Source organism: Balaenoptera ricei, chromosome 15 (genome assembly GCF_028023285.1).
Source record: "Balaenoptera ricei isolate mBalRic1 chromosome 15, mBalRic1.hap2, whole genome shotgun sequence".
NCBI lineage: Eukaryota > Metazoa > Chordata > Mammalia > Artiodactyla > Balaenopteridae > Balaenoptera > Balaenoptera ricei.
Window position 1 is genome coordinate 79,032,607 of NC_082653.1, and position 27,139 is coordinate 79,059,745.

A 27,139-nucleotide genomic window follows, 5' to 3' on the forward strand; every position below is an offset into this window, starting at 1 on the left:
TGGTTTAAAAAAAAACATAAAATTTACCATTAAACCATATTTATGGGTATGGTAGTTCAGTAGTGTTGAGTATATTCACATTGTTGTGAAACAGATCTCCAGAACTCTTTCATCTTGCAGATCTGAAGCTCTATATCCACTAAATAAACAATTCCCTTTCCCCCACTACCTTGGCCCCTGATAACCACCATTCTCCTTTGTTTCTATGAATGTGACTATTTTACATACCTCATCTAAGTGGAATCATAGAGTATTTACACTATTACGCCTGGCTTATTTCACTTTTGGTGTACATCCTGAAGTTTCATCCATGTTATAGCATGGAACGAGATTAAGTCTGCCCTCAAACACCTCTAATGAATTTTTCAGTTCAGTTATCGTATTTTTCAGCCCCAGAATTGCCGTTTGGTTTTTTTTATAGTTCCTCTTTGTCAGTACTCTCATTTTGTTCATGTATCATTTAGTTGTCTTTCTATACTCTCTTTTAGTGCATTGAGGATCTTTATTTTAAATTCTTTGTCAGGTAGTTCATAGATCTACATTTCTTTAGAATTGGTGTCTGGAGTTTTATTTTGTTCCTTTGAGTGGGCCTTGTTTTCCTGCTTCTCTGTATGCCTTGTAATTTTTTTTTTTTTTTCCTGGGATTTAGGCATTTGAAAAGACAATCACCTCTCCCAGTCTTTGCTTACTGGCTCCGTGCGGGGAAGACCACCCATCAGCCCTGCTGGCTGTTCTAGAACCTCTCAAACCTTTTTGAATCTCTTTCGCCCCCTGGTGTCTTCCCATAGAACTGCAGCTCTGAGTTAAGTCGGTGCTCTGAGTCAGGCAAGATATAAATCAGTTCCTCCAGTAACCCCCAGACAAGCCAGAATGTTGGACACACAGTCCACTCTTTTGTTTCCACCTCAAGGGAGGAGCCCCAGTCTGGGGGTTCCTTCGCAGCTGCTCTGCACTATGCCACATAGAGGGAGAAGCATGAATAGGCACGGCAAATGCTGCGAACCTTCCTACCCCTGTGCTGAAATCTCTTCTTGGTTTTACAATGGCTGGGGTGCCATAGCTTCTCAGCTGGTCTGCAGAGTTCTCACAGAGGTGTTCTGGTCCGTCTATTGTTAATTTGGTGTATCTGTGGAGGAAGGAAGGCCCCTTGCCTCCTAGTCTGCCATCTTGCCAACATCATTCTCCTTGCTTTCGTTTTTGAATCATTTTTTTTTTTTGAAGTATAGTTGATTTACAATGTTATGTTAGTTTCAGGTGTACAGCAAAGTGATTCAGTTATACATATATTTATATATTCTTTTTCAGATTCTTTTCCATTATGGGTTATTACAAGGTATTGAATATAGTTCCCTGTGCCATACAGTAGGTCCTTATTGTTTTTTGAAGACTGTTTTTACTCGATATGGAATCTGGCTTGACAATTTTTTTCCTCCAGCCCTTTTTTTTTCTCTTTTGGCCGCATCGCGTGGCTTGCGGGATCTTAGTTCCCCGACTACGGATTGAACCTGCGCCTTTAGCAGTGAAAGCATGGAGTCCTAACCACTGGACCGCCAGGGAATTCTCTTCCTCCAGCCGTTTAAAAGTTTCATTCCATTTCCTCCTGGTTGCCACTGTTTTAGATAACAAAGTCAGGTTAGAATTCTTATTTTTGTTCCCCTGAAGGTAATGTATCTTTTTCCCTAGCTCTGTCTCATCTTTGGTCTTCAGCAGTTTGGCCATGAAATGCCTATTTATAGCCTTCTTTGTTTTTACCCTACTTGGTCTGTGGAGCTTACTGAATCTGCATGTTGACGTCTTCATCAATGTTGGACATTTTTGGCCATTCATATCTCTTCAAATATTTATTCTGATTCTCTTCTTAATTTACACAGAGAAGAAAATATGCTATTTAATGTCTTTTTTTTTTTAAATTATCTTTGGCTGCATTGGGTCTTCGTTGCTGCACGTGGGCTTTCTCTAGTTGCGGTGCACGGGCTTCTCATTGTGGTGGCTTCTCTTGTCGTGGAGCACGGGCTCTAGGCGCACGGGCTTCAGTAGTTGCAGCACGTGGGCTCTAGGGTGCGCGGGTTTCAGTGGTTGTGGCTCGTGGGCTTTAGAGCACAGGCTCAGTAGTTGTGGCGCATGGGCTTAGTTGCTCTGCGGCACGTGGGATCTTCCAGGACCAGGGACTGAACCCGTGTCCCCTGCATTGGCAGGCAGATTCTTAACCACTGTGCCATCAGGGAAGTCTGGCAGGTGGATTCTTAACCACTGCATCACCAGGGAAGTCCAGAAATCTGCTATTTATTGTCTCACAAGTCATTAAGGCTCTGTTCCTCCCCCCCCCCCTTTTTCTTTTTGTATTCAAGTTTCAGATTGGATAGTTTCTATTGGCATTTCTTTGAGGACACTGATTCTTCCTTCTGCCATATCCAGGGTGCTGTTAAGTCCATCTGGTGAAATTTTCATTTCTGATTATTTTCCATTTCTAAAATTCCATTTTCTTTCTTCCTTTTCTGGTTAGCATTTTCATTTCTCTTTTGCAATTTCCCTTATATTCATTTGTTGTGTTCACCACCCCTATAAAAAGTCTTTCATGTACTTATAGCAGTTGTTTTAGTCCTTATCTGGTAATTTCAACATCTGGGTCATTTATGGTTCTACGTCTATAGATTTTTTTTTCCTGTCTTGGCCATGGGTCACATTTTCCTGCTTCTTCACATTCATACTAATTTTAAATTTTATACTGCGTATTATGCATGATATGTTGTAAAAATCTGCTAAGTAAAATTGCATTTTGTTCTGGCAGGCAGTTAAGTTACTGGCAGGTCACCCTGCCCCCATGTGGATGAGTTGCCCTTGGCCCTAGAGCATCCTTCTTAGTCTCAGAAGGCGGCCCCTCCTCCTAAGCTGTGCCCCTTAGTTTCACATGGTGTTAAACAAGCTTCTCGAACTCGGTGGATCTTGAATACCAAACCCTGTCTTTCTAGCACCACACAGCTGTTTAAACCTCTGCTCAGCAATTTACCTTCCAGATGTTGCTTTTCCTTAAAGCCTCACCCTGTGCTTGCACAGTTTGGAGATGAAGCAAGAATTTGAGGCAAGTTGCTATGATGATACTGGGTGTCCCACCTCTGTGACTCATTTTCTCCAGGATTTCCTCTTCAGTGTCTAACCACAATGGCAGTCCTGATATGTGACATAGGTTTCCTCGTTTCATTAAGACTGCTGCTTTTTGGTTAAGCTCTATTTCTCCCTGAGTCCCACAGGAAGTCAGGAGTTCCCATGGGGGAAAAGCCAGGTCCATGTGCAGCTCATTCCATATGTGTGCTTCCCTTCTTTCGAGGATAGCATTCCTTCCTGTTTTCGCCTGTTTCTGGTTGTTCTTCAGTGCTTTCAAGTAGTTGATCTTCTCGTTTTGTCCAGAGCTTATCATTCATTGTTCCTGGCAAATACACACTTCTCTGCCATGGCTGGAACAGTAATGCTGGGTGTCATTCTTGAATATGTGATGGTTATTTCTCTAGAAGTTGTCTTGGAAGTAAGGAAAAATTACCATGGAATTGCATCAAAAACACATTTACCTGCCTTCTGAAGTTAGAAACCAACTCCCTGCTGTATAAGCATTCACAAATTTAATCCTCAAAACAGAAGGAATTTAGAATCAACCTGGGTTAGGGTTATAAGTGCTTAATATTAAAGCAAGATAAAGTAAACCAGGGACTGGCGAGCTTTCTCTGTAACGGGAGTGATAGTAAATGTTTTAGTCTCTGGGTCATTACAGCCTCTGTTGCAGCCACTCACCTTGCTTTTGTAGCATGAAAGTAGAAGCAGGTGATATGGCGATGAATGCACCTGGTCAATAAAACTTTATTTACGTCACTGAAATGGGAATTTCGTGTTATTTTCTCAGGTCATGAAGTAAGTCCTTTTGAACTTATTTAACTATTTCAAAATATGAAAAACCACTCTTAGCTCACAGGTCATACAAAAAACGGGCCGCGGGCAGGGTGTGGCCCCAGGCTGTAGTTCACTGACCTCTGGAGTAAACCTGCAGGCCGTACTGTCAATTATTCTGTTTACCTCTTATTTTACCTGTGGGCCAAAATTGTTTGAATGACCAAACACACATAGGTTTTCACCTGCTTCCTTCTTTCAGCCTAATTGGTTCTGATATGTGAACATGCCTAGGAATTGCTTTGCAGAATTGTTTACACAAAACTATATATATCCTGTACTTCCTGGATGTCTGAGGGTTTTCAAGTATAATTCTGTCTGTGCATGATATTTGCCTTACATTTGACCCTAGAACGTAACTCCATCGTACAAGCCTCTCTGGCCCAAGAAATCACTTTGACGGTTTTCAAGTTACTGCCTCTCTACTGCAAGTCCACCCTTCTTTGTCCTGCCTTGTGATACTGGAACTGGACCCTGTAAACATTTCTCCCGTGGCAGCTGGCCCAGGACCTACCGTGGAGGCTTTTTCAGGAGGTCCCTGGAGGAGGAAGGCACTTCTCTTCCCATTTCCAGCGGGCTCTCACCTGCTTGCACCTGTAGCACGCGGTGGCCAATTGCACTTGGGATTCCCAGGGGCACCCCTGCCGCACACAGCATCCAGTTGGCTCACCTGCATCCTGGCCGGCTGCCCAGCAAGTCACACAGAAGTCCCAGAAAGTTCCAGAAGGAAGCTTCCCAGAGAAATCCCAGGGGCACCACACCCACAGGCAGTTTCCCAGGGAGTTAGTTCCGCCAGTGCCCGAGAGAGGGGCCTCCTAGAAAGTTCTGCTGGCATCACCCCACGGGTGGTTTCCAGAGTTCTGCCACCACCCCAGGGAACAGCTTCCCTGCAACAGCGAATCTGGCGGCACCCCGGGGGCAACTTGCCAGTGGTTTCCACTAGCACCTCTAGAGGACGGGTCCCTGTTTGCCAGCCCCAGCTTGTGGCACCCCTGCGGACTCTGCCCCCTCCCCAGAGAGGCCTAGATCTCAGCCTCGGGGGGACTCTCTTCCAGGATTAGTTGCTCCCTCAGCCCTTGTGGTAGTTGATACTCCTGCTGCCTGTTACTTGTGTGTTGTCTAGAGTTCTCATTACCCCTTAGCAGTTCATCCTTGTTACTACGATTCTTTCTTTTTTTTTTGGCTGCACCAAGTCTTAGTTGTAGCATGCAGGCTCTTAGTTACGGCACGTGGGATCTAGGTCCCTCACCAGGGATCGAACCAGGCCCCTCGCATTGGGAGCACAGAGTCTTAACCTCGGGACCACCAGAGAAGTCCCACTAATGATTCTTTTATTAAACTTTCCCTGTTCAAATTAATGTGTGGTTTCTGTGTCTTGACTAACCCTGATGAAAACAAACAAACAGTTTCAAAACTTTTGGAGTAGTAGCTGACCGGGGGGCTGGTCCCGAAGCTGCCCAGTGCTGAGGGTCTTCCTACACAGTGACCGTCACTCGCAGACTGGATAGCAAATCATTTTCTTTCTTTTCTTTTCTTTTTTTTTTTTTTTTTTTGGCTTCCCTGCTCGGCCTGCGGGATCTTAGTTCCCCAACCAGGGATGGGACCCGAGTCCTCTGCAGTGGAAGTGCAGAGTCCTAACCACTGGACCGCCAGGGAATTCCCAGCAAACAATTTTCTGTTACCATTTCCTCTGAACTACTAATATTTCCTTATATGTTGAATTATTTATTGTTTATCAATAGATTCATTTCAGAGATGATCACTATGTTATTTTATCCTGTTCATCATAAATAGCCTGTTCTTTGTTGTGTTGTTTTTTTTTTAAATTAAAAGATCTTGTTTTGGACTTCCCTGGTAGCACAGTGGTTAAGAATCTGCCTGCCAATGCAGGGGACACGGGTTCAAGCCCTGGTCCGGGAAGATCCCACATGTCCCAGAGCAGCTGGGCCTGTGCGCCACAGCTGCTGAGCCCGTGCTCTGGAGCCCATGAGCCACAACTACTGAGCCCGCATGCCACAACTACTGAAGCCCGCGCGCCTAGAGCCCATGCTCCGCAACAAGAGAAGCCACCACAGTGAGAAGCCCGTGCACCGCAACGAACAGTAGCCCCCGCTCGCTGCAACTAGAGAAAGCCCGCGCGCAGCAACAGAGACCCAACGCAGCCAAAAATAAATAAATAAATTTATTAAAAAAAAAAAAAGATCTTGTTTTATGTCTATTCCTTTTTTTCCCCTTTTTCCTTTCAGTACCAGAAGCATGGACGTTAAGGAAATGTACAGTACAGATACTTGAATACTGACTTTGTACTGATCACTCGTTTACAGGCATTGCCGAAGGGCTGCAGGAGGTGAAACCCCCAGGCCCTGCCAACGGGATGCAGATTGATTCAGGAGAAATGGAAATACTCAGAAAAGCTGTCGAGGACTATTTCTGCTTTTGTTACGGTAAAGCTCACTTTAAGCATTAATTGTCTGAATAGTTCACTACAGAAGATGGTATTAGAAATCATTTTATCAGCGTGACTATTTAGACCGTCTCTAACGTTGGAAAAATCCACATTCACATCAAGGGGAGAGCCAGTTAAGTACCAGATCAAGTCTTCTTACGGAAGACCACTTGGTCTCTTCTGGTCCGTCGGAACCTCTGAATTCATCAGCCTTCAGTCTTTGCAGAGCCCCCTCCCCATGGCCATGCAGTTATTACAGACGTTCATGGTTGGTTCACGCACCAGCCTCGTCCTCACTGGTCTCCCCGCCTACCCACATCTTCCCACAGGCATGGAGACGGATTTTTTTTTAATACCCACACAGTGCTTTAAAAAGCTAGATAACAAGGAAGTCTGCAGGTGTTGTACTTGTGATAGAAGCACCTTAGCATCTTAGGGCCTGGATCATCATTCCTAGACAGCTGCAAACATCTATGTGACCTGCAGGTCCCTGTGAGCATTTGGATTTGGGGGACTCCTCCGGCATAGGGGATCTTAGGGTCTCAGGCTACACCTCCATATGAGAAATGGAGCTCCAGCACCTGGGGGCTGGTCAGCCAGTGCAGAGAGACCGACACATCCCCAGGTGGACTCAGCTTTCTACAGGCAGGTTGGCCCAATCTGTACAGTGTGACACAGGGACAGTTCAGCTTTGGGCAGGGCTCTCATCCTCTTTGGCTGCAGCCTGAGTAACCTCAGGGTGTTCCCTGCAGCCCTGGGTACACCAGGGTGAGCCCCCTGAATTGTGCAACCTCCAAGAGAATGGAGAAAAAGACCTATTATTTTCTTTCTTTTGGAAATAGATTATTTTTAGCTAATTAATTTACTTATTGAAATATAGTTGACTTACAATATTATATTAGTTTCAGGTGTACAACATAGTGATTCAATATTTTCTTTTTAATAAATTTATTTATTTTATTTATTTATTTTTGGCTGCGTTGGGTCTTCGTTGCCGCGCGCGGGCTTTCTCTAGTTGTGGTGAGCGGGGGCTACTCTTTGTTGCGGTGCGCGGGCTTCTCATTGCGGTGGCTTCTCTTGTTGCAGAGCACGGGCTCTAGGCGCACGGGCTTCAGTAGTTGTGGCACGCGGCCTCAGTAGTTATGGCTCACGGGCTCTAGAGCGCAGGCTCAGTAGTTGTGGTGCACGGGCTTAGTTGCTCCGCGGCCTGTGGGATCTTCCCAGACCAGGGCTCGAACCCGGGTCCCCTGCATTGGCAGGCGGATTCTTAACCACTGCGCCACCAGGGAAGCCCCTGTGATTCAATATTTTTATAGATTATGCAACCTATTATATTCTCTTATGTGAAGATTTAAAGGAAAACATTTTATACTTTTGGCCTTTTGGTCGGAAATTTTATTAACTTGAGATATAGAGGCATAGGACACTTTAGGCTTTTAATAAATTTCGGAACCAAACACCACCACCTGTGTTTATGACACTACGTGAAATTGACTCTCAGGGATTTACGCTCATATTGTTTAAAGACGTCCTGCTGCTTCTTCTAGGCAAAGCCTTGGGGACGACAGCGATGGTGCCTGTTCCTTACGAGAAGATGCTGAGGGACCAGGCAGCCGTGGTGGTGCAGGGGCTCCCAGAAGGGGTCCCCTTTCAACACCCTGAGAACTATGACCTTGCAACCCTGAAGTGGATTTTGGAGAACAAAGCGGGGATTTCATTCCTTATCAACAGGTGATAGGCTCTACCCCCTCCTAACAGCTGATAAACTGACAGCTTAATTTCAGTTAGTTAATTCTGTCCCGTTATGTTTAGAAGTTGGTTATTCAGATGTTTAATCTGTCCGTCTTGTGTGTGCATGTCAGGTAACAGTATTGGTTTTCTTGCAGACCCTTCCTGGGTCCCGTGAATCAGCTAGGTAAGTGACAGCTTCTCATACTTGGTGACTGCCCTTGACTGCTAAACCAGTTCTGCTTTTCTTAATTAAAATGCAAGTTTGGCACATTCTAAAGCTTGTTTCTGCTTTGTCTTTCCTGCATTGAGGAGGCCACCTCTGATCCCGGGGCCAGGGGTGGTGGTGATGTTTGCAGGGACTACAGCTCAGGGAAACACACGTAGCCAGCCTGAGAGCCGAGACGCTACCCTCCCGCCAGCTCGCATGCCCTCGGAGGGCAGGAGATCTACCTTGTCCGTGTGCACAGGAGTGTGAGGATGCTGGAGTGACTTCCTGGTCTTTGAGCACCAACCACGGGCCAGGCGTTGTGGGATTCAGGAGTGGTCCGGGCTGTGTGACCGTTCCCGTGCTTCTGAGATACATGGTCTGGGAGAAGGAAAGAGACTGTTCAGAGAACCAGGGGTGACCCGTGGAGGAAATCCCTGAGAACCCCCGGAAGGGGTTAGAATTGTGTGGTCAGAAGAGCTCCCTGGAGGAGCTGGCCCCCAAGATAAGCAGGATCTCAATAGCTTGGTTCCCCCAGGAAGCCCATTCCATGTGGTCAGGCAGAAAGTTATGTGCAGGGTGTTTGAGACCATGTTTGGGAAACCAGGACCCCATCATAAGCTCCTCAACTGATGAAGGGACCAAAAAAGGAAATAGTAATTTTACCAGGAGCATTTAGAGATCCATCTATGCCCACTTCCTTATTTTCTCAGATTATTATTCTGGATCATAGTTGGAAACCTTGGGCCATAGCTGTTCATGAAAGACCAGGTCTAAAGAGGGTGTTATATCTGAGCCTATATAGGTACAGAAGCCAGGCGGCAGGGGTGGGTGGAGGGTCCTACTGTCCACATGGCCTACCTCGGGGTACAGAGGGCAATGGGACACTCCTGTGCGTGGGCTACTCACGGAGCAAGTATTTCTGGAGCAGTTGCGAGTCCCTGGGGTCCCCTAGCTCACATTAAAGGAGGGGCTGGAGGGTGAGGGGTGGCAGCTGACCAGGTGACTGTTGTCCCAGGTGGCTTGTATTGTCATTATAGAATCACGGTAATAGCTGCTGACACGTATTTTGTGATAGGCACTGTTCTAAGCACTTTGCATGTATTAATTAATCCTCACCCAACCACCATCTTGAGACGAGGAAACTGAGGCACGAGGAGGCTTAGTAACCTGCCGGAGGTCGCTCGGGCACAGGTCTGCTCCTTGGCCCCCACTGTGCCCACACAGATGGCCCAGGCCCCGGGGGCTGCTTTGAGTTGGTCTCTCCTCCGCTGCTATTCCATGATGACCTAGAGCCAGGAATTCTGTTCTCTTTGTATTCGCTTTCCCTGTATGTGCCTTTGAATGTTGTCATATTTCAAGGTGCAGACAGGGGCTAGCGTGTGTCTTTTTACTCACGCACAGGTGGGCCTGGGGTGGTAACAGATGCTGAGAGATCAGTGACATCACCAAGTGAAAGGTAAGGGAGAAATAAAAAATTAAGTCCACATCTAACCCAAATGTATTCGTTTTTAGGCTATGGAATGTCTTATTTTGTTACATATTCTTTATTCAAAAGGATGTTTGGGTTTATAAGAATATATTCATTGACACCTTTAACTTTCTGAATAATTTGTTACAATATTAAAGTTGAGGTAGCTTTGCATTCAGTTTGATGGGGGGGGAGGGGAACCTATGATGGTGTGGAGATCTGGGGATTAGATTCAGTGTGTCCAGATGCCTTTGGGCAGTTCTCACCCTGCCCATCTTAACCAGCATTCCCTTCTCCTTTTAGCTGTGCCCCCATCAATGTGAAGACTGAACCCATGGAAGATTCTGGTATGTACACTGATGCTTGTAGAATCAGGTGTTCAGCAGGTCATTATTTGACTCCTTTCTTTTGTTTTACTTAAAAATGGGACTTTCAGTAAACCAGGAATAGAGGGGAATTTCCTCAACTTGATAAAAAAAAATTTACAAAAAACCTACAGCTAATATCATATTTCATGCTGAGAAACTAGAATCTTTCCCACTAAGATCAGGAACAAGGCAAGGATGTCCCCTGTCATCACTCCCTTTCAACATCATACCGAAAGTCTTAGCTAATACAATAAGACAAGAAAAGGAAATATAAGGTATACGGATTGGGAATGACAAACTAAAACTGTCTTTAATTTGCAGATGATATATTGGTCCATATTTGGGTAGAAAATCCCAAAGAATCAATAAGATAATGGGGATAGGGCACTAATTAACCTCAACGGGGGCCTTATTTGCAGAATAATCATATTTTACTCAAATATCTAGAAAAAAAGCCTTCTAATTCAATAAATATTAGGTACTAAGATGTTATTAAGTAGATACATTTGTAGACAAAGTTATTATTTTAATTATATGGAAATTAGAACTTGACTGCTAAATGAGTAAAAAGTCTTGAATACACATTTGGAATATGAATTTGATTTATGAATAAAGCAGTGTTTTTATTTTCGGACATAGCTTATTTTATTGCTTTCTTACACTCTGTCATTTCTAAATGTTCTACAATAGACATACATTACTATGACAAAGTATACTGGGAAAAAAAATCCCTCTTTGACGGTGAGAGTAGTTAACCCCCATCCCTGCTCTCCCATGCCTCAAAAAAAAAGAAATGGCATTAGAAGGAAAAATGTTAAAGGTTAAAAATAGAAAAAAATTTTTTTAACTCAAATGTTTAATCAAGGTATGGAAAAATATTGAAAGCATTAGAAGTAGAAACGTTAGAAAACCTAAAATAAACAAGCACATAAAACTGAAACTCAAACCTCAAAAAGATAAAGATGAACACAAGCTGACTATACGGGGTAAAATGAGAAGTTAATAATGTTTAGAAAAGCAACGTAGAAATAAGAAATAAACAATTCCAAATGTAAAGTTAAAGTTAAATCTGAGATAATGTAAAAGAAAAATATTCAATATTAAGAAAAGATGGAGAGAGAAGGCGAAGAGAGATGTTACCACCAGTGAAATGGAGGTCAGAGCACGAGCTTTGCTGAAGGTGTCAGGTGTGGTTTATGCTCAGCTGCCTCCCCAGTCCCTTGGGGCAGGAGTAGCCTGAATCCACCCTTGTCATACCCCAGGGTCACTCCTATCCACAGATAAACATGTGCTTGGTAGAAGCTCCACCTTAAATGTCAGCCTGAAAAATAAGAGTGCCTGTCCATTTTAGTTATTCTAGGTAAAACCAACACAAGTCAATGAAAAGGAGCCAAATATTTCAGCCAACAGAATTCAGCTGTGGTGTCTTCATCCCACTTACACATGACATGCCTTACACGCTTGCCCCTTTAATCTTAGCCTTGGGTGCGTTTCCAAGCTCAGATACATTCTGCCTGCATCTCTGTTGGTAACAGAGAATTTAAAACCCCCAAGCCACAGTCTCCTCTCAGAAACCGGGAAAACAAATGGGGTGGGAGTGAGGGGTTGTCAGCTCTCCCCGGGGGGGCCCTTTCAAGGATCCACAGCCCCACCACCTTCCCTTCCCTCCTCACCAGCTATTGGGTGGATGAGTGTCTCCCACCAGCCTTAAAATAGGGCTCTTTTGTTGAGGCCTCTCTTTGGAGATGTGATGCCCTATAAACAAGCTCCCTAATAATGTGACTTTCTACCATGGATTTCATGATACAAATTGCTTCCAGGTGCCTGCAGGCTTCTGTGAGCTGACCATCCATTGGCCTTATTTCCTTTGATGTTTGTGTAGCACTTGCTGCACAGAACGTTTAAATGGTTTTAACTTCTGAATTTCCCCCTCCCCCCTCATATTTTGAGGAAAGGCTGAAGCAATTCTGCATTCTGCACCATCAAATCTGCTTTCAATTGCCTGCATTGAAAAGAAATTTTTCTTTGACAGCCCAGCTGTCACATATTTATCAAATGTTTGTACTTTAAAGTTTTACTATAAATTACAAAAGTTATACATGTTTTAAATAAAAATTCAGTGTAGTAAGTGGTAATAAGTAGTGTAATAAGTAGTAATAAGTAAAATTCCTCTTCACTCCTCCCCTCTCAAAGCTCCATCTCTCTTAAATCTCACTGCACCTCAAATTCCATCCCCATTTTAAGGGCAACAGCTCTTAACCAATTTGTGGAAATTCTTTCAGATCACTTACAAACATGTAAAGAGCTTTTTTCTTTTTTATGCACAAGTAGACCTCCATTTGTGAGCTCTCCTTTAATCTTTCCATCAGACTACCTTTCTGTCCCACTTCTGAGCAATTTCCTCAACTTAATCTTCCATTTCACTGATATGGCCATCAGCCGTGTCCATTCTGTTCCTCAGTTTAACAAATTTTTCTTTCTGACAGTCACATTCGTTAATACCCAGTCTTACTATCCCTATGCCAACAGAGCTGTTAAAGGTTTTCAGACGACCTCCCCCGCCACAACTTGTAAATTAATGCTGAACAGTGAAATCCCAAGCTTGTCACAATTTTTGTTTTTGCTTCTGTTAACTTTCACAGTTAAATTATATGTATACTTCAGTATCAGTTATCTATTGCAGTATAAAAGAGCACCCCAGAACTTAGTGGCTTCAAACAATAATTTAGTCTTTCTTACAATTCTGTGTGTTGGCCAAGCCGTCCTTCTGGTCTGGGCTGGCCTCACTCCTGGGGCCGAGGCCTCAGCTGCCAGAGTTGGGCCTCCCTCTCCTCTTGGTCTCACATCCTCCAGGCTCATTCACATGGCAACTCTGTTCCAAAAACAGCAGACGCTGATGCACAAGCACTTTTCAAGCCTCTGCCTACATCCCACTGGCCAAAGCAAGTCACGTGGCTAGGCCCAGATTCAAAAGGTGGAGTAGTTTTCCACTTCTAGAAAATAGGAGTGGGAAAGTTACATTGCAAACAGGTGTATATACTGGGATGGAAGACATTTGTGGCCAATTTTTGCCATCCACTACACCTTTCCCTGATAAAGCCTTTTGGTTTAACCAATGTAGTTTCCCCAGGTTTTGAAATTCATTTTGTTGTAGTAAGTAAATTAAGATTATCTGTGCCAATTTGGGCCCCATTACAGCAGAATATTTGCAATATTTATATTGCATATAAATGCATGTACATATTCATCCATCTTGAAAGGGAAAATTTCCCCGAACCGGGAATAAGACCTCTTTCTCCTTCCCTTCTTTTCCTCCTTCCTTCCATCCATCTCTCCTCCCTTCCTTCTTTGCTTTATGTTGTTTTATTATTATTTTATATTTATATTTTTATATGGATAAACCATTTGTTCCTAGTGCATGAGCTACAAGTTCTTTTGCTGATTGCAGTGTTGCTGTGTTAATCCAAACAGAACCTGGAAGATATAATAGCCAGTCATATCTCTGTTTGTGAGTCTAGCCTAACACATAATTTTATAATTTCCATTGCATTCAAAGGCATTTCACCGAAAGCAACAGTTATGTCAGTCAAGAAAGAATCAGAAGATCCTAATTACTATGAATATAGTATGCAAGGTAATATCATTTTATAATAATTTTCTTCTTTAGAAGTTATCTGTGATGGAAACTTTTAATTAGCGCCCATCTGAGAAACAGGAAAAGAGTCGTAAAGATCCATGTACATTTACCCAGGATCTAGCACAGTGCCATTAGGGTAAACAATTTTATAGTCATAAAATAGATTGTATTAATATTTAGCCTGAATCCACATGATTCTAGGCATCCGTGAATGTAAAGACATTTCAGGCTGCGTTTTACTAGAGTTTGTCTATTAAATATTATTTTGTATGTTCTAAAATATTCCCGCCTTAATTCTCTTCTGTCCAGTCTGTCCCCTAGGTTGCTGAGAAAATAGTAAGTGTTAAAAGAGATGGAGATGAGTTAAGAAATTCAAGTGCCTTTTCTTAATAGTTGTTTCATTGACAGCATACAAGTTCAACGGGGAGGAGACAATTGTTACCAAATACACAAACTTTCCAAACATGGCACAGGCGGGTACTGTGTGCAGTTGGGTGGCTTGGTTCTCTACCCAAAGACCAAAATCCCGCTGGACCCCAGCGTGACGTCAGTTTGACGATATGGTACCATCATGTCGCTGTGACTGCCGTACGGTGTTCAGATTCTTTCTCCATCTTCCAGCTCCACTGGGAATGGAGACAGAGTGCAGGACGATTTGCAGTCACATCCTCAAACATTATCAGATCGGAAATGTTTCCTACAAAATCTTAACTTTGAAAATTTTTCTGCAGCATTACATAGCTCTGAAACTTTCACTAAAAAAATTGTTTCAAAAAATCTAAAGGCAGAGACCAGTGGAAGTTCTGTTGTAATTGCTCTGTCCTGGGCCAACCCCACCCCACCCCACCCCACCCTCGTCCGCCCCCGCCCGGCCTGTCCCTTGTGACCAGTCTCCTTCCCTCTGGGCAGAGGATCTCTTTTCAATCCATCCCACACACCCCACCCCAATCACATGCTCTTTGAAAACTGGGATCTCTCCCCCACTCACACTGCCTGTGGCTCCGCACCACCCGTAAAGTCCCAGTTTCCTTCCACGTTCCTCCTGCTCTTTCTGGTCTCCCCTCCTATTTCATCTGCCTCCGCAGCCATCACCCTCCCTGGGCTCTTCAGACACACAGCTCGGTCTGTGATTCCTTGAAAGTGCCCTGAATCCGCCTTCCACGGGGCTTTTATATAAGCTGATCCCTCCCTGTGACTCCCTTCCTGCCCCGCAGACCACTGAGGAGTTCCCCCGCTTCTTTCTGGGCACAGTCAGAATCTCAACTCCTGCAGGGGGCTTCCAGCGTTTAGTGTGACCTGCCGTGTGCTATCTATGCTTTTGCCAGGCCTCCCTCAGCTAGTGGCAGGAAACACAGCATCTTACTCCTGCCCTGGAGCCCCAAGCCCGGGCTTTCTACATACTGAGCACTCAGATGTGCTTGCTGAGTTGAATGTGACCCTCATGAAGAATCAGTGTCACATTTGTTTCTAAATTACTGTTGTTTTGAACAAACTACTTTTTAAAAAAATTTATTTATTTATTTATTAGCACCGTTAATTATTATTTATTTATTTATTTATTTTTGGGGCTGTGTCGGGTCTTCGTTTCTGTGCGAGGGCTTTCTCTAGCTGCGGCAAGCGGGGGCCACTCTTCATCGCGGTGCGCGGGCCTCTCACTATCGTGGCCTCTCTGAACAAACTACTTTTAATTAAATTACGTCTTGGCTCCCAAGAATATATTTTTGAACTTAAATGACCTTGGTGTTGATCAAATCGTGTACAGTCAGGGGTAGGATACTTACAGATTCTGCTCCCAAAGTCATCAGTGGAATGAACAAGTTAGATGTACCTGCAATCGTTCTATTTTAATTTTTCAGAAAGAAGTACGTTATTTGAAGAAAAACATTTACGTTAAATGTGTGAATTTATAATCTTTCTCCTGCTTGGCTTGGAAATGACAGAACTATTCAAGAGATCTTTGTAGAACAGCTTCCTTCTTGATGCCAAAAAGTTCCAAGTTGCCTAACATCATGGACTATATTCCATAGCACTGAATGTTTTTGTAACCATTTAGGTTAAATACTCACATGCTTAAGTACTGATGTCTATATCCTTTAAGTAAGGGAGATATTTTTAAATCCAAAAAGACAATCAGTGTGACCTGCTCAGAATGGCGACTGGCCCTCGGGGAGCCCCCAGCGAACACGGCCCCACCAGTGCTCAGAAGCTACCCCCACCAGGACCTCATGATCCATCTGCAACACAGATCTCTCAGAAGACCTCCGACACACATTTACACGTGCACACATAACATCTTGACCCACGGAAGTCCCATAGGTCTTTTACATGCGCAGGGACCCCATCTCCAGGGTCCCCAGAAATGAAGAATGCACAATACAAGCTGTGCTGAGATATAGTGCACCCAGGCTTCCTTGATGCTGATGGATGTCAGAGCATCAGTACCATTCTATTTTCTTCCTGGCTGACTGCATGATATGGGAGAGAAGCCTTCCAGGCCCAAGGGAACATGGATACAAAAGCCCAAGATCAAGGAATTAACATAGTCTTTCTCGAATCACACCACTCCGACACTGACTCTTCTGCTTCCCTTTTTCACATTTAAATACCCCGTACGTCGATTACATGGAGCCCAGCTGGATAATGCAAGATAATCTTTTCTGAAGGTTAGCAATGAGCACCCTTAATCCCATCTGCAACCTAATTGCCCCTTGCCATGTAACATAATCTGTTCACAGGTTTTTGGATATCTTCGGGGGGAGGGGCGGGGGGCATCTGCCTATCACAAACACTAAACAATTATATGCCAACAAATCGAGTAACCTAGATGAAATGGACAAACTACTGAAACTGACTAAGGATAAAACACAAAATTTGAATAGTCATATAACAAGAATTTGAATTAGTAATTCAAAAACTTCCTACAAACAAAAGCCCAGGACCAGATGCCTTCAATGGTGAATTCTACCAAGTGTTTAAAGTCCTTCATGGGACTTCCCTGGTGGCACAGTGGTTAAGATTCCACCTGCCAATGCAGGGGACACGGGTTCGATCCCTGGTCTGGGAAAATCCCACACACCGTGGAGCAAATAAGCCTGTGCACCACAACTACTGAGCCTGCGCTCTAGAGCCCGTGAGCCACAACTACTAAGTGTGCATGCCACAACTACTGAAGCCTGCACGCCTAGAGCCCGTGCTCTGCAACAAGAGAAGCCACCCCAATGAGAAGCCCGTGCACTGCAACGAAGAGTAGACCCTGCTCACTGCAACTAGAGAAAGCCCACACGCAGCAACAAAGACCCAACACAGCCAAAAAAATAAATAAATTTTAAAAAATAATAAAAAAATAATAAAGTCCTTCACAAAATCTTACAAAAAATAGAGGAGGGAACACTTCTAAACTCATTCTGTTAGGCCAGTATCGTCCTGATACCAAAACCAGACAAAAACAACACAAGAAAACTACAGAAAAATATCGCTTATTCATAGACATACAAAATTTTTCAATAAAATGCTAGCAAATGAATCCAGGAACATATAAAAAGGATTATACATCATGACTGTTGGGCTGCACCCCACAGGTCTGCAAGCCCTGTAGTTGCCCAGCCTCGAGACCAAAGAAAGCCCAGCGACAGAGACATCAGTGGCTTATTGGACAGAGGGATCTTACACATCTGAAGCAAAGTCCTGGAGCAACACCCCACCGTGCGGCAAACAGTAGGCAGCACGTAACAGCAACCTTCACTACTTGGAGGAGAAGGACGCTACCATTTATAGAGGGAATCGACATCAGGTTGGCTCATCAGTAACCAGGAAACCAGCGCTGGGGCAGGGGGCAATCATGTAGGCAGTTACTAATTAAGCCCTATAATCAAGAGGATTGGGTAGTCATGTGAGTGAAGCAGGGACTGGTCGAGCTGGGGATGTACAGAGAACAGGAGAACAGCCATGTTGAATGGCCAGACCCTACAATGACCAAGTGGGATTGATCCTAGGAAGGAAAGATTAGTTCAACATATGGAAATCAATCAGTGGAATAGCAACATAATGAATAAAGGACAAGACCCACACGATTATGCCCATAGATGTAGGAAAAAGGCATTTGACAAAATCTAATATCCTTTCGTGATTAAAAAAAAGAACACTCAAATTAGGAATCCAAGGGAACTTTCTCAACATAATTAAGAGCATCTACAGAAAACCTATATAGCTCATGTCATACTTTATAAGACTGAAGGCTTTCCCCCTAAGACCAGGAACAAGACAAGGACGTCTGTTCTTGCCACTTCTTTTTAACATTGTACTGGAGGTCCTAGGCAGGGCAATTAGGTAAGATTAAAAAAGGCATCCAGACTGGAAAGGAAGATGTAAAACTATTTCTGTTTGCAGATGACATGATCTTGTATATAGAAAATCCCAAGGAATACACACACAAATTAGAGCTAATAAATAAGTTTAACAAGGTTGCAGGATACAAGGTCAATCTACAAAAATCAATTGTATATCCATATGTTAGCAATGAACAATCAAAAACTGAAATTTAAAAAAATTCCATTTACCACAGCATCAAAAAGAATGCAATACTTAGGAATAAATTTAACCAAAGAAGTGTAAGACTTGTACACTAAAAACTACACAACAGGGACTTCCCTGGTGGTCCAGTGGCTAAGACTCCATGCTCCCAATCCAGGGGGCCTGGCTTCAATCCCTGGTCAGGGAACTAGATCCCACATGCTGCAACTAAGAGTTCGCATGCCACAACTAAAGATCCCGCATGCCGCAACGAAGACCCAGCGCAGCCAAGTAAATAAATAAATATTTTTTAAAAAGTGGCTGCACTATTTTATAAAACAAACAAACAAACAAAAACAAAAAACTACAAAACAGTGTTGAAAGAAATTAAAGAAGAACTAAATAAATGGAAAGACATCCTGTGTTCATGGATTGGAAAACTTTCCTATGATTTATATGGAAACGCAAGGGACCCTGAAGAGCCAAAACAGTCTTGAAAAAGAACGAAGTTGGAAGATGTGTACTTCCTGATTTCAAAACCTATTACAAAGCTGTCATTATCAGTATTCCGTGGTACTGGCATGAGGATAGACATATGAATCAATGGAATAGAATGGAGAGTACAGAAATAAACCAATATTTTTATAGTCAGTTGATTTTCAACAAGGGTGCCCAAGACTAGTCAATGGGGAAAGAATAGTCTTTTCAAAAGATGGTGCTGAAACAACTGGATATCCACCTGCAAAAGGATCAATTTGGACCTCTACCTCACACCATATAAAAAAAGATGAACTCAGGACTTCCCTGGTGGCGCAGTGGTTGGGAATCCACCTGCCAATGCTGGGGACATGGGCTCGAGCCCTGGTCCAGGAAGATCCCACATGCTGCGGAGCAACTAAGCCCGTGTGCCAAAACTACTGAGCTGGCGCTCCAGAGCCCACGAGCCACAACTACTGAAGCCCAGGCGCCACAACTACTGAGGTCTGTGTGCCTAGAGCCCGTGCGCTGCAACAAGAGAGGCCACTGCAATGAGAAGCACGCGCACTGCAACAAAGAGTGGCCCCCACTCTCCACAACTAGAGAAAGCCTGCATGCAGCAACGAGGACCCAACGCAGCCAAAAATAAATAAATAAATAAATAAATATTTTTTTTAAAAAAAAGGCAGACAGTAGCAAGTGTTGGTGAAGATGCGGAGAAATTAGAATCCTCATACATTGCTGCTGGGAATGTAAAATGGTACTGCTCCTTTTCAGAATAGTTTGGCAGTTCCTCAAAATGCTAAATGAGGAGCATATGATCCAGCAATTCCACTCTTAGATATATATCCAATTCTACATTTTCCCAAGAGAAAATATATGTCCACACAAAAACTTATACATTATTCTTAATAGCCAAAAGGTGGACACAACCCAAGTATCCATAAGCTGATGAATGGAGAAACAAAATGTGGTCTATCCATACAATGGAATATTATTCAGCCATTAAAAATAATGAAGTACTGATACACACTGTAACATGAATGAACCTTGAATACATAATGCTGAGTGAAAGAAGCCAGACACAAAAAGGTACATATTGCATGATTCCATTTATATGAAATGTCCAGAATAGGCAAATCCATAGAGACAGAAAGTCCATTAGTGGTTACAGAGTCTGAAGAGAGAAGGGAGTGAGGAATGACCCCCAGTGGGCACAGGGATTCTTTTGGGGGTGATGAAAATGTTCTAGAAATAGTGATGATGGTTGTACTACCTTGTGAATATATGGAAAACCACTGAACTGTACACTTTAAAAGGATGAATTTTATGGTATGTGAATTATATCTCAGTTTTTAGAAAGCAAATTCAATATAAGATTAGCTTGTATAATCTGTATAAATAATCTGTATAAAATAAAATTTGTGATTAATTTTGACTTTTGACTTGAAAGCACTGATTATCAGATCATTTTGAACACATTTGATACCCATTCAGTACATAGGATTTTTGCTGTCAAAACTCTAGACCAGGAGTATTTTTGCTGTAACTGTGAATAAATTTACCTGAGAGCCCTTGTCCTCTTGGTAAATTGATACTGGTCATCTTATCACTCATTTCCTTTTTAAAAAATTATTATTGTGGGAATTCCCTGGCGGTCCAGTGGTTGGGACCCGGTGCTCTCACTGGCGAGGCCCCGCATTCGATCCCTGGTTAGGGAATGAAGATCCCGCAATCCATACGGTGCAGCCAAAAAACAAAAAAAAAAATTATTGTGGTAGAATATATGTAACATAAAATTTGCAATTTTAACCATTTTTAAATGCACAGGTCAGTGACATTAAGTACATTCACAGTGTTGTGTGACCATTACCACCATCCATCTCCAGAACTTTTTCATCATCACAAACAGAAACTGTCCCCACTAAGCAATAACTCCCCATTCCCTTCCTCTTAGCCCCTGGCAACCCCCATTCTACTTTCTGTCTCTATGAATTTGCCTATTCTTGGTGCCTCATATAACTGGAATCAGACAGTATTTATCCTTTTGTGACTGGATTATTTCACTAGGTGTAATGTCTTCAAGTTTCTTCCATGTTGTAGCAGGTGTCAGAATTTCATTGCCATTCACTTATTTGTAATTTTGCCTTTTTTCTTTATGGAATGGCTATGAATCCATATCTCTAACCCAAATTTGATGATGAAATTTGTGCTCCAAAGCAGGTCCTTCAAAAAATGTTCCTTCAAAAAATTCCTCATTTGAAGTATTTCAAAGGTCTGTTCCTCCATGCCCACTTTCCAGAGCATGTCAGTATTTTAAGTTTATCTACACTGAATTTACTGTGTGTGATATTTAGTTCTGGGGTTTTTTGTTTTGCTTTGTTTTTTTACTTTTTGGAATGGAAGAGGAGGAAAAGAAATGCATTGGCCTACTTGTAGGGCTTTTTTTTTTTTTAATGTAAACTTGATCTTGCTTAGGCTTGAACCTAACACAAGGCAATTTGTTTTTGTTTTTGTTTTTTTAAATTACCTCAACTTCTGTTTGGTAAAGTCATGTAATGAGATTCAACATGGGTGTGTGACTTGCTTTTTATATGTAAGTGATTTGATCTTTGTCACATTTGTGACTGTGTGTTACACAGCCTGACTAGTTTGATGATGCAACGTTGAAATTGCATCGTTTTCTAGAAATGAACCAAAGATGGCCTCTGTATATTGGCCCCTAGGTGGTTTATTTTTTCACAGCAGGATGAGACCTATCAACTCAAAATCCTGCCAGCCCCAAATTCCGGGTGCCTGTGTATGTGATACGCTGAGAAGGACACACCGTCATCTAGGCAGTGTTCTGGCTGAGAATGCAAGACCTGAGTCTTACCATGAGGAAACGTCAGACAAACTCAAAATGAGGAACATTCTAGTGGGGAGGGGAAGGGGGGGACGGAGGGGACTCAAATCTTCAGAAATGGCAATGCCATAAAAAACGAAGGCAGACTATGGAACCATTCAAGATTAAAGGAGACGTGACAGCTAAAAACAAGACCTGACCCCCCAAACTGGATCCCGTACTGAAAGGGAAAGGCTATAATGAACATTTGGGCAACTGACAAAGTTGGAATATGAATGGTAGAATAGATAAAATTGTCTCACATGTTAAATTCTGTGAGTTTATAACTATACTGTGATGGTATAAGAGAATATCCCTATTCTAAGGAAATAGTCACGGAAGTGTTCAGAGATAAAGGGCCATAATGTATGTACCTTTCCCTCAAATGCTTCAGGAAAAAAAGTGTGTGTATATACATCTATCTCTCTATATAGATTGGGGGCGGGGGGAGGGAGAGACAAAGATTACCAACAAACAGGGTAAATTGTTAACATCATGTTATCTGAGTAAAGGGTAGATGGATCTTCTTTGTACTATTTTATTTTTGCAACTTTTCTGTTTAAAACTATTTCCAAATATAAAGTTTTTTTTAAGAAAAGACATTTATGAGACAATTGAGGAAATTTGAACAATGCCTAGCTAAGAGATGATGATAAAGAATAATTGTTCATTTGTAGGGGTCATCGCAATATCATGGTAATGCTAAAGGAAGAGACTTTACTTATGTACTTGCCTGTAGTTATGCAGTATTTGCACACTGAATTCTGGGATTTACTTTAAACTACCAGTGCAGGGTGGGGTGGGCACGGATAAAACGGGATGATGTGAGTTGATGACTGTTGGCGCTGAGGGACGGGCACATGGCTTCATGATGCCATCTCTCTGCTTTTCTGTATTTGAAATTTTTCCAAAGCACAGATAAAAACAAAAACAAAGGAAAAAACGTAAAGAAAGGATTGTTTGTGTGAATTTGATATTAGGGAGTCGAAGTATTGCATGTATATTCCTGTGCGGGTCTTGAATTATTTGCATTGTTTTTAAATGATTTCTTTTTTAAAATTTGTACTTCTGCCTTGTTTGCTTTCCTTTCAGAGAGCCATCATTCTTCTGCCAGCACTGAAGTAATAGAAATGGAATTACCAGTGGAAGGTTAGAAAAATGAGGCATTTTCTCTCTCTCTCTCTTTTTTTTTTTTTTTTTTTTTTTAGTTTACAGTATTTTGAAGAGAATACACTCTTTTAAACACACATGTTTGAAAATACAGAAGACAACATGCCTTCTTAGAGAACTGGCCGAGTCCTCATCCTAAGATGTAGTATTAAGAACTCTGTCACTCTTACTCTTTTGATTTGTAAATGATTCTACTTTAAGTGCCTGGCTATAAAGGTTAAGTGGTAAGAAAACTTTGCCCTGATGCCATTTATTACTTTATTTCATTTTGTCTTCTTGATGGGCATGCCAAAATCTTTTGAGCAAAGTTGAATAGAATTTTAGGAAATTCTTGAATTAGAGGTAAAACTTGATATATACTTCCCTCCATTCGTGTATAAATCCTGAGTATCATATTTAAGGCCTAAACTCTTAAAGTGGTTTATATAAGATAAAATTAATAAAGGAGATTTCCTCTGCAAACATAGAGGTATGAATGTCTTTTTCAGTTTACAGGCAAGTTGATCTTGTTTTTAGGGGTTGTACATCTGTCTCAGTACCAAAATGATTTGTGTTTTTCTTTTACATCAAAAACTTTCTCCAAGGAGCAGAGTTGCAGTCATTTTCGATAGCTTCCCTGATTTAGGGAGTCTGGAGTTTTTTGTTGTAGAGGATGGTTCCAACGGCCCCCTGAGCAATTTGTCTAAGTCTCTGACCTAGAAGAATTTTGGTAGATTTTGCCAGAGAACATACTATGATAGAGTCCAGTCTTAGAATTGTTCATTCACTCATAAAATTAGTCATTTTGAACTTCATTGCTTTAGAACCAAGAAGACAAGCGGACTCTGTCATTATTTAACTTCTGTTTATTTTTCTAAATTATGTATTTTCATTGTGGTTAAAAAAAACCACATAACAGAAAATTTACCATCTTAACCACTGTGAAGTGTGCAGTTTGGTAGTGGTGAGTGTATTTACATTGTTGGGAAGAAGATCTCCAGAACTTTTCATCTTGCAAATCTATCCCCATTAAACAACAACTCCCCCATTTTCCCTCCTGGCAACCCCTATTCTACTTTGTGTCTCTAGGAATTTGACTACTTTAGGTATCTCATATAAGTGGAATCCTACGGTATTTGCCTTCTTGTGACGGGCTTATTTCACTGAGCATAATGCTCTCAGGGTTCATCCATGTGGTAGCGTGTGTCAGGATTCTTCCATTCATTTTTTGTTTCTTTTCTTTAACTCAATGTCTGACCTTCTCTGGATGTAAAGGAGGACAATTATTTTGAATTGAGTTTAAATCTATTCCTCCCTTATGTCATTTTACTTGCCTTTGTAAAAGCCTGTTAAGGTATTGTTTGGTCATTTTTTAAATGGATGGATAGTACAATATTTGGAAAGAAGAAGACCTGTGTAGGAGTCAGTTGTAGAACTGGTGCTGAATTAGAATCAGAAAGATTTCATGGGATGTTGGCCCTCGAAATAGTTCATTTCTAAACGGATTTTTTATTATCGTGATATAGTGGGAAGCCCATTTACAATAGAGCTGAATTTGTTTGATTTTTAAAACCTTTTTATTTTATGTCAGTCCTTTTATTTTTTTTATTATTTATTTATTTATCTGGGGCAGGGAGGGGCCGCACTGCACAGCCTGTGGGATCTCAGTTCCCCAACCAGAGATTGAACCCCAGGCCACGGCAGTGAGAGCCCAGAATTCTAACCACGAGGCCACCAGGGAACTCCCTAAAACCTTTTTATTTTAAAATAATTATAGATTCACAAGAAGCTGCAAGAATAGTACAGAGCAGTCCAATGTACCTTCACCTGTTTTTCCCCAAAGGTTACATCCTACGTAACGATAGTACAATATCAAAACAGTTTTGCATTCTAGTCTTTCTTCTTTTGCTAACAATTAATGTAAGATTGGACAAATCTTTCTAAAATGAGCCAGAGTTAGGCGAGATAAGCTAGCCAGGCTTTTGTCTATATGTAGAACTTAATGTATGTGTCATAATTCTTATCCACCAGAAAACTCAATTAGGTACTTTAGGTACCTCATATAAGTGAAATCATATGATATTTGCTTTTTTGTGACTGGCTTATTTCACTGAGCATGTATATGTCATGTACATTACATGCATCTGTGTAATAATAGACCATGAATCACCTGGGGGCTGCTGGCAGGATAAGAAAGGAGCAAATGGCTTTTTTTAAATCCTAGTAATTCCCAATGACAACCAGAAAACACTATGACCAGATGTATTCCATTAGCTCAAATAGAAGGATATTCTGTGTCCATTACTGCGGGTAACTTCACATTATTTGATAATATCTGAAAGTTCCTTATCTCCTCTTATCCCTTATAAGATTATCCTTTATTACCCTATTATCCTTTTTAAAATTAAAATTACCTTTATGTTTATACCTCTATGTTTAGTAAATATAAAATGTATTTAAAATGCCAGGATAAGCGACTTTTTGGGTATGGGAGCAGTAAAATGTTGGAATGTGAGAATACATAAACAATGAATGTCATTTTAGAAATTTTTTTTTCAAGATTCTACTCAGCTTGTCCCTTCAGAAATGAGTGAGGACCCTGAAGCTGAGGTGAAAATTGAAGGTTGGTTGCCAAAAACCTTGCCACATTCACACGGCTAAGTACAGTTTTCATTTTTTCTGAAAGGGGAAAGATTGAACTCAATGTGTGTGTACCTATGACCAGAGCAGCCCATATTCCCATCAGGTACCCAGTGCTCTAGGCTTGTCAGACAACAGAATTAGGCTGTGCAAATTAGCCCGGGCCAGAGTAGGGCCAAACTGTGCTTGGTCCAGTGAGGAAAGAATGAAGCCCGAAGGAGGGGAATGAAGTGGGGAGGGGGAAACTGAAAGGGGGAGGGGAGAGGGAAAGAATGAAGAGGGGGAGGATGAAGAGGGAGGGGGAAATGAAGGGGGCAGGGAGGGAAGAATGAAGGCGGGGAGAATGAAGGGGGGAGAGGGGAAGAATGATGGTGTGTCTCCTTGTGTCCCTTTGAGGTCTTGCTCTTCAGATGCAGAATCTCAAACACCCAAATGGTTGATCTTTCACAGAACACAGGGATTGAACTTTGAGTCCCTCAGAAAGGACTAGACAGGCTCATTTACATTTCTCATATAGAACTTAAGTGAGCGTTGTGTGTATCATTTGACCAGAAATCATGATAACGTCAACTGTGCTTTTACTATTTAACCCCATCTGAGCCTTTCCTTGACTGTCTGTTATCTCATTTCTCATAGGACATCTGCTTCCTAAGTGTCCTCTTGGACACATTCGTATGTCTTCTTTCCTATCCCCCACCTTTAAACTGAGAATAACAACAAAGGAAATTTTTTTTTCTTTTTTCTTTTTTTTTTTGGCTGAGTGGCATGTAGGATCTTACTTAGTTCCCTGACCAGGGATCCAACCCATGCCCCCTGCACTGGGAGCTTAGAGTCTTAACCACTGGACTGTCAGGGAAGTCCCAGGAAATATATTTTTAAACACGCTTCTTTTTAAATCAAATTGGACTGACTGAAGTATCAGGGGCTAGGAACTAAATAAAAGCCCTGGTGCCCTTTCTCCTTTGACATCGACATTAAACTACAGAGACTCAAACATCAATTATTGCCAAGCCAGCTTGTTATTCTACAGCTAAATGTTCTCTGGAGTTTTAAAAATTTAGCCTGGCCTTCTTTTTTTTTTTTGGCCACGCCTCCTGTCTTGCAGAATCTTAGTTCCCCAACCAGGGATTAAACCCAGGCCCTGGCAGTGAAAGGACCAAGTCCTAGTCACTGGACCACCAGGGAATTCCCTAGTCTGGCCTTCTGATCAAAGTGGCAATTTGATAGTTTTAGAGGAGAAGTAACCTAATTTTCTATAAGTTCTAAATTTCATTTTCTGTTTAAGGAAACACCAATTCATCCAATATTACAAATTCTGCAGCAGGTGTTGAAGATCTTAACATCGTTCAGGTGACGATTCCAGGTATGGAATTCTATCTGACTTTATCATAATTTAGATTACGTTTTTCATTTTGTTATATTTTAACCACTTTATGACATGGGTTAGTCTCTTGGAGCTATTTTTTTGCTAAGTTCACCCTGTCAACTAAGGAAAGACAATTCAGGAATATAAAATATGACGCCAATTGCCACACACTGAATATCTTGCTATATCATACCTTGTTTATCAGATATATTGCTTCTCACAGCCCTGCCCTGGTGCATTACCTGGAAAATACCCCTTAGGGCAGCCAGCTCCAAGCACTGGCTACCATTGGATTGGAACTAGCCACAGAGGTGAAATGT

General features: G+C 42.1%; 1 protein-coding gene across 2 annotated transcripts in view; it reads left to right on the forward strand.

Annotated features, from left to right (window-relative positions):
• Positions 1-27,139, forward strand: part of LOC132348915 (general transcription factor II-I repeat domain-containing protein 2) — a 54,473-nt gene that overhangs the window by 20,586 nt on the left and 6,748 nt on the right. For both annotated transcript variants that reach the window (XM_059896893.1, XM_059896894.1), the window contains exons 4-12: positions 6,261-6,380; positions 7,930-8,113; positions 8,269-8,297; positions 9,723-9,777; positions 10,093-10,136; positions 13,714-13,791; positions 22,757-22,813; positions 25,374-25,436; positions 26,739-26,816. In XM_059896893.1, coding sequence (XP_059752876.1) covers positions 6,261-6,380; positions 7,930-8,113; positions 8,269-8,297; positions 9,723-9,777; positions 10,093-10,136; positions 13,714-13,791; positions 22,757-22,813; positions 25,374-25,436; positions 26,739-26,816 — 708 coding nt within the window. The remainder of the gene's footprint in view (positions 1-6,260; positions 6,381-7,929; positions 8,114-8,268; positions 8,298-9,722; positions 9,778-10,092; positions 10,137-13,713; positions 13,792-22,756; positions 22,814-25,373; positions 25,437-26,738; positions 26,817-27,139) is intronic.